Raw genomic sequence first — 7,738 nt, forward strand, 5'->3', positions numbered from 1 at the left:
AGAAAAATAATGGTAATATTTCATTTTATTGATTATATATATATATATATATATATATATATATATATATGTATATATATAAATTAGCTTTAGTACTTAAAAACTTATAAAACTTGATATTATACTTGTTCTTTTTATTTCCAATTAACCCGACGGTCGTCAATTGCGACTTGTTATCACTACTGTCCAATAGCTAACAAGAAAAGTTATAATTTATTAAAAGTTATATTAATTAATTTTAATTATAAACTTTTTAAATAACCAAAGTTTTAACTTATCGTTAATACAAGTTCAATAATAACGTTATTAATATAATAATAATAATAATAATAATAATGATTATTTCGAAAAAAGGGGACCCGCCGAAGTATAAAATGATCAGGGCACTTTGATTGCTCCACTTCTGCAAACTCAGTCATCATGAAGAGATCCGCAGTAATCTTTATTATTTCAGCGCTAAGCCAGGTAATTTAATTTAATCCGTCAATCTCTGATTGCTACAGTTAAGTAATTAATTAATTAGAGATGTGCGAGTAATGTTCAAATCGAATAGTCCAAATTTCTGAATTAATTTAAAAGTTCGACTTAAGAAAGCCTAAGGTTCAAATTTTGAAACCTGAATTTTTGAGTTTTAATTAATCGCAAATTTCTACAATAAATTAATGGAAAAATAATATTGTATTAATTTAAAATTTTAAATTAGCTGGCGGCAAGATGCTCAGGGCAGTTTTTGGGAAATGGCCCATCAGCAACTGCAGTTGCAGGCAATCGAGGTGCGTCTGCAATTTCTGACCCTAGTGGATGGCAACCATCTGGTTATGGTTATGGACCACGACCTGGATTAGGATACAGCTCAATGCCAATGGATCCATCATTTGGTGGAAATTATCCAGGACCGTACAATAACTATCCGATGGGGTCACTATTCATGCCGGCACCAGGCTTAGGAATTCCGCCCGCAGGTTTAGGATTTCCACCCGCAGGTTTAGGGATTCCGCCCGCAGGTTTAGGAATTCCACCAGGAGGTTTAGGAATTCCACCAGGAGGTTTAGGAATTCCATCAGGAGGATTAGGAATTCCATCAGGAGGCTTAGGAGCACCAATAGGTTACGGAAGTTCACCATTCGGTGGATTAACTCCGCAAGGAATGGGCATGCCCTATCCGGCAATGGGAGCAGGTTTAGGTTACGGTGATTCCGGATTAGGAATGGGCGGTGGTTCGGCAATGGGTTATCCCCAACCAGGGTACACAGCTGTGCAGCCAGTGCCGCAAATGCCGATGATGGTTCAGCCGCAGTCGACCCAAATGACGGAAAATGATAACGCCAATACGAATATTAATATCAACCATGATATGGGATTACACCATCCCGGTATACCCAAAGGATTATTAGGATTGGCTAGAATGTAAATTAATTAATTTACTTATTTTTAATATCTGCCTTTATGGCCAATAAAAATACAATTTAAATTATTGTTTTCAATTTAATTTCATTATACTCTTTAATAGATTCAAAGAACAATAAACTTTAATAATCTTACTTGTTTATTGTGATGAAATTAAAATTGCAGAACAATTAATTTTTAATCGATTTAATCCTTTGGCTAAAATTTACAAATAAGTGATTATTATTTTAATGATTTCGTGTTAATCTGGATATCAATAAAAAAATTCGTTATTTATCTAGCGGACTTTGTTTATTTATTTAAATATATTTCATTAACATTTATTATAATAAATTTGTGAATAATGTATGTTATAATAATTGTATCAGTGAAAATAAAATTCAATGACGTGATCATGAGACAGACTAAGCATTTTCGGAGCTATCGAATCTGTTGACATTTATATTAACATTTTTATTTTCATTGATATTGCGCCCACGATGTCTGAGAGGCAGTTGGGGTAAATAAGAAACACCATTAGCGTCATTGTCATCAATAAAAGCTGAGGATGTCAATAGTCTTCGCGAATCAACCTTGATATCGTCATCAATAGCTGCGTTGTTGACGTTGTTGTTGATGTTTATGTTCTTATTATCATCGCGATTTCTTAGTAGTCGACGTGCTGTCACGACGACTGTTGGTCTCATTCCGCGGGAACCCCTTATCTGATTATTAGAAGCATCAACCCCATTAGCAGCAGTGGAATCGCCGACAGTGACTATGTTCCGTCTTTTGCCTGAATTTTCAGTTTCAGATTTCCTTCGACTGTCAGATCCTAAAGACTTTGTATTCCTACGCGACTGGACTCGACTAGCAGACGAAGGGTCCAAATTTTTTGATCTACGACTGCCTCTTCGGCTTTTTCCGTTACTGTCATCAGTCTTCGCAGCTTGATAACGCCTACTAGTAACTGACACTGGACTTATGACACTCTCATAATAAGTTGTATCGTCATTGGCTTCAACGAGATTGTCAGCGTCTGCATTACCAGCTTCGACGTCATTCGTCGCAGTCTCGTCATCAGCATTTTCAGCATTTGCTTTGTTGACATTCACATTTACATTTTTGTTGTCATTGAGAGATCTTCGTCTTGCCTCGTTGTTGGTGTTGACATTGGTGTTGACATTTGTGTTTTTGTTCTCAGATACTCGACGTCTTGTGTTTCGTGACGATTGCGGAACTTCTAGGACAGGGATAACATCCCGTGGATCTGGTTGGCCAGGTTGATCGTAAGGGTAATCATAACCCTGGGAATAACTTGGTGGGACTTCTCGTGGATTCTGGGGATACTGGGGGTTCGGGGGATAATTCGGGTACTCGGAAGGTTGAGAACTTGGAGGATACTGACGAACTGGGTAATAACCAGACTGAGGATCATATTGACGTCTTCCTTTGGTATTGCTATTGACGTTCAAATTTTTATTCTTTGATTTTTGAGCGTTCCAACGAAGAGGCGCACTTTGGACACGTCCTTCAGACTCAATCAATTCGGGGTCATTCTCTTCGACAATAACGTCATCATTTATATCTGAAGGAACTCGTTCGATGTCGATGTTGTTGCGTGAGTCGACTGCAGAGTTGTAATTTTTGACGATAGGACGAGACGGACGACGATGATGTCTCGATGGGGCTACGATTATTATTTGCTCGGCGGACGAGGGATCATTTGTGGACAGATTTCTGGTATATTTACTCCGCGGTATGCTTCGAGATCCGGGACTAGGGTTGACCTTTGCTCGCCGCGAATATTGCCCAGGATACGTATGCATGCCGCAAGTACGGAAATCTTTACCTTCGCATGCATCATAATCAGCAGTATAGACATCAGTATTATCTGGGTGTGGGATGTCAATGCACGGTCTGTTTACTACCGATGGCCCTTCTTGGTATCCTTGGTCTGGATTGTAATATTGACGGCGAATTGGTAATTCTTGTTTTTCAAAACGTTCGCGATTTTGATAATAGTCTTCGGTATTCCACACACTGCGGCTTTTTTGACACTATTATAGATTAAAAAAAAAGTAATTTACTTTCATACTAAAAAAATGTTTTATTGCTTTGAAATAATAAGTTAAAAAAAATCGTTTGTAATTTGAATATTTTCTGTTCATAAACTCTCAACTTTAGACACAGGTCATTAAAATATTTTTTTTTTACTATAGAAAATTCAATTTACAAAAAAAATAAAAATAAAAAGTTTCAGATGACCTGGAGTGACTAAAATCAATAGTTCAGACGTGGAACGAAAATATATGAACCACGCACACAAAAAAATATATATTTATTTTTATTAATGTATATATAAAATTTGAAAGGTATAAAAATATATAAAAGAACTTACCGAGAACAAGTGTACTTGCGTAATTAAAATAACTAAAACGGTGAGCTTCATGATTGACAAACAAAAAAAAACGTTTGCTAAATACCGCGAGCAGTGACAGTGGTCACGTTGAGCCAGCGATCGCGGGTTTTATCAAGTTATAGGCAGCACAAAATCTCGTTACTTTAGCCGATTCATTGAACGTGATAAGAGAGGCCAAGTCATTTCGACGATCGATCCAATTTTCGAAACGCGATTTTTACGACCCGCAATACATGTATACAATTCTCTATGATTATTATTATTATTTAATATCATTTATATGGATTCATATAAATCTATGTGTACAAAAGGTATATAAATTGTTAACGATAATTATTATGTCCCGCGACATCAATAACGACAGCTACTAAAAAATATATTAAATTCAAATCAAAGATAAATACGCAATTGCTATTTATTATTATGACTATTTTATTTAAGTAACATAAAAAATTAATTGAAAAAATACCTTTATGTTTTATATCGCTCGCAATTACATGAAATTGTTAAGTTAATCGAAAACAATTAATCCAACGTGCTATGTGTAATTACGCGATATTTATTTTTTTTTATAGGACACGAGATAAGATTTTGGCCAGTTCTTTTTTACAGGCGCGTTAACTCTTAAATTTAAATAGACGATACTGTTTACTGTATGAACAGACAAATTTTACAGCGATAAAAAAATGAGTTCCGAGTTAATTTTTACTTAATCAACTAAATGATAATCGAATTAGTTTTTATTAAATAATTAATTAATGCACGGAAAAAAAACCTGTTGCTGCAAAGAACTTGATCCTGTTACGTGATCCTGTTTCCGTAACAGGGCAAGCCATAATCCTGCTACAGAAATGTCTCTTTGCTTAGGATTTTTTTTTTTTTTTCAATTTTTTTTACGCTTTTATTCTCAAACCAGATTACAATATCGTTGTTATTAGATAAGTTGCTTGGGTTTCGATCACGACAACTATTCGACCGGAAACTATACGTCAAATTTTTCAATTTCTTACTCTCTAATGCATTAAAATTTTGTGATAATTATTTCCATGTTTGTCGTGTGAGTTTGGTTCAAAATAATAAATTCGCTAATTATTGATCCACAAATTATTTATTTATTTAAATATACTCCATTAACATTTATTGAACAAATTTGTATATAAGGTTCGCTGTAAGAATTTTAAAAATAAAAATAATAAAATTCTATGACGTGGCCACGAGTCAAACTAAACATTTTCAGCGCTATCGAGTCTGTTAACATTTATATTAACATTTTTATTTTCATTATTAGTGCGCGCACGATGCCTACGGAACTGCTGAACTAAACTAGAAATACCATCAGCAGCATTATCATCATAAATTCCTGAGGATGTCAATCGTCTTCGCGAAGAAACCTTAATATCGTCATCAACAGCTGCGTCGTTGACATTGTTATTGATGTTTATGTTCTTATTGTCATTGCGATTTCTCAAGAATCTGCGAGCTGACACGATAATTGTAGGACTCCTTCTGCGAGAGCCGCTTATCTGATTATCAGAATCATCAAGACCGTAAGCAGCAGGGGAATCACCAACGATAACTAGTTTACGTCTTTTGCCTGAATTTTCAGCTTCAGAATTTCTTCGACTGTAGGAATTGCCCGGAGAATCGTCTACTCTTCGACTGTTATCATCATTATCTAGAGAAGTCACTTCAACCAGGACATTTCTTCGACTACTAGATCCTACAGACTTTAAATTTCTACGCGACTGAACTTGACTAGCAGACGGATCCAAAGTCTTCGATCTACGACTGCCTCTTCGGCTTTTTCCGTTACTGTCATCAGCTCGCAACGTCTGTTCACCTTGAGAACGCCTACTAATAACTGACACCGGACTTACGACACTGTCACCATAAATTGTATCGTCATTAGCTTCAACGACATTGTCACCGTCTGCATTACCAGCTTCAACGTCATTCGTCGCAGTCTCATCATCAGCATTGTCAGCGTTTAAATTGTTGATGTTTACATTAACATTTTTGTTGTCATTAAGAGATCGTCGTCTTGCCTCGTTGTTGGTGTTGACGTTGGTGTTGACATTTGTGTTTCTGTTGCGAGAGATGAGTCGTCGACGAGCATCGCTGTTGGTGTTGACATTGGTGTTGACATTAGTATTTCTGTTGTCAGACAATCGACGTCTTGTACTTCGTGACGTCGGCCCCAATCTTATTATCTGGACATCATCGTTTGAAAATCGTCGGTCTTCTAGATCAGTGGGGTAGTCAACAATCTCGGGATCTGTATCTTCAGGATAATCTTGTGGAAGCGAGTAATCAAATTGACGGTTTGCATTCGCATTGTTGTTGACGTTGATATTTTTGTTCCTGTTCGATTTGCGGCTATTTGAACGACGAGATGCACTTTGAACAACCACTTCTGTGTCGCTCAATGCGGGATCATTGTCTGTTATTATGAGGTCATCGGATCCGTGTGATGGAAGTTCAATTTCTTCGTTGTCGCTTGAATCGGTTGCAGAGTTCAAATTTCTGGCACTAGGGTGAGGTTGGTCGGGATTATTTTGCGGTGGGGTTATAATTATTATTTGCTGATTAGGAGAGGTATCTTTTCTGAAAATTTCTCTCAAACGACTAGCAACTAGGCCACGTGATCCGACGCCGGGCATCATTTTTCCTCTTCGAGAATTAGGAAGGTCTTTCAAACCATATACTTCTGATTCTTTAGGTCCATCTTCAGCGGGAGAAGTACGACGCATACTTGGTGGTAGTTCTTGAGCTCCGTAACGTGCGGGTTCTTGATAATGATCAACTGGATTCGATATTCTACGGCTTTTTTGACACTATGATAGATTAAAAAAAAAGTAATTTACTTTCATACTAAAAAATGTTTTATTGCTTTTAAATAAAAAGTAAAAAAAGTCGTTTGTAATTTGAATATTTTCTGTTCATAAACTCTCAACTTTAGACACAGGTCATTAAAATATTTTTTTTTTTACTATAGAAAATTCAATTTACAAAAAAAATAAAAATAAAAAGTTTCAGATGACCTGGAGTGACTAAAATCAATAGTTCAGACGTGGAACGAAAATATATGAACCACGCACACAAAAAAATATATATTTATTTTTATTAAAAAAAAATGTATATATAAAATTTGAAAGGTATAAAAATATATAAAAGAACTTACCGAGAACAAGTGTACTTGCGTAATTAAAATAACTAAAACGGTGAGCTTCATGATTGACAAACAAAAAAAAACGTTTGCTAAATACCGCGAGCAGTGACAGTGGTCACGTTGAGCCAGCGATCGCGGGTTTTATCAATTTATAGGCAGCACAAAATCTCGTTATTTGAGCCGATTCATTGAACGTGATAAGAGAGGCCAAGTCATTTCGACGATCGATCCAATTTTCGAAACGCGATTTTTACGACCCACAATACATTGGGCTATTAAATATCATTTGCATAGATTCATATAAATATAAATGTACAAAAGGTATATAAGTCGTTAACGGTAATTATTATGTCCCGTGACATCAATAACGACAGCTACTAAAAAGTATATTAAATTTAAATTAAAGATAAATATGCAATTGCTATTTATTATTATGACTATTTAGTTAAGCGATATAAAAAATAAATTGAAAAAACCCATTTATGTTCAATATCGATGGCAATTACACGAAATTGTCGAGTTAATTGAAAACAATTAATCCAACGTGCTATGTAATTATATGTCATTTATTTTTTTAATAGGACATGAGATAAGATTATGGTGAGCATATATATTTTAATAGGCGCGTTAACAATCAAATTTAAATAATCAATACTGTTTGGTGTAATAAAAATCCAAATGAGACAGCGAAAAAATTTTGCGCGAATGTTGATCCCTTTCAGATCAGCCGCACTAGTCATCGGAGCTCCATAAATTAATTT

General features: G+C 35.4%; 3 protein-coding genes across 3 annotated transcripts; 1 reads left to right on the top strand and 2 right to left on the bottom strand.

The window, feature by feature from the left end:
• The first annotated feature begins 411 nt into the window (after window positions 1-411).
• Window positions 412-1,692, top strand: LOC130677982 (postacrosomal sheath WW domain-binding protein-like). Its single transcript, XM_057484924.1, has 2 exons — window positions 412-465; window positions 704-1,692. The coding sequence occupies exons 1-2, from the start codon at window positions 421-423 to the stop codon at window positions 1,409-1,411; spliced, it is 753 nt and encodes a 250-aa protein (XP_057340907.1). The 5' UTR covers window positions 412-420; the 3' UTR covers window positions 1,412-1,692.
• LOC130677960 (GATA zinc finger domain-containing protein 14-like) lies at window positions 1,661-3,943 on the bottom strand. Its single transcript, XM_057484901.1, has 2 exons — window positions 3,788-3,943; window positions 1,661-3,446 (listed from the first exon to the last, which is right to left on the bottom strand). The coding sequence occupies exons 1-2, from the start codon at window positions 3,836-3,838 to the stop codon at window positions 1,812-1,814; spliced, it is 1,686 nt and encodes a 561-aa protein (XP_057340884.1). The 5' UTR covers window positions 3,839-3,943; the 3' UTR covers window positions 1,661-1,811.
• A 931-nt stretch (window positions 3,944-4,874) lies between these two features.
• LOC130677961 (putative uncharacterized protein DDB_G0293878) lies at window positions 4,875-7,146 on the bottom strand. Its single transcript, XM_057484903.1, has 2 exons — window positions 6,990-7,146; window positions 4,875-6,642 (listed from the first exon to the last, which is right to left on the bottom strand). Exons 1-2 carry the CDS (start codon window positions 7,038-7,040, stop codon window positions 5,032-5,034), a joined length of 1,662 nt encoding a protein of 553 aa, XP_057340886.1. The 5' UTR covers window positions 7,041-7,146; the 3' UTR covers window positions 4,875-5,031.
• Between the last annotated feature and the right edge of the window lie 592 nt (window positions 7,147-7,738).

This window comes from Microplitis mediator, chromosome 11, assembly GCF_029852145.1.
Source record: "Microplitis mediator isolate UGA2020A chromosome 11, iyMicMedi2.1, whole genome shotgun sequence".
NCBI lineage: Eukaryota > Metazoa > Arthropoda > Insecta > Hymenoptera > Braconidae > Microplitis > Microplitis mediator.

Excerpts from the sequence above, each read along its gene's own strand:
- LOC130677960 (XM_057484901.1), bottom strand. The coding sequence starts at position 3,838 with ATGAAGCTCACCGTTTTAGTTATTTTAATTACGCAAGTACACTTGTTC. Across the intron at positions 3,447-3,787 it reads CGCAAGTACACTTGTTCTCG|TGTCAAAAAAGCCGCAGTGT; the intron begins GTAAGTTCTTTT and ends AATCTATAATAG.
- LOC130677982 (XM_057484924.1), top strand. The coding sequence starts at position 421 with ATGAAGAGATCCGCAGTAATCTTTATTATTTCAGCGCTAAGCCAG. Across the intron at positions 466-703 it reads TTATTTCAGCGCTAAGCCAG|CTGGCGGCAAGATGCTCAGG; the intron begins GTAATTTAATTT and ends ATTTTAAATTAG.
- LOC130677961 (XM_057484903.1), bottom strand. The coding sequence starts at position 7,040 with ATGAAGCTCACCGTTTTAGTTATTTTAATTACGCAAGTACACTTGTTC. Across the intron at positions 6,643-6,989 it reads CGCAAGTACACTTGTTCTCG|TGTCAAAAAAGCCGTAGAAT; the intron begins GTAAGTTCTTTT and ends AATCTATCATAG.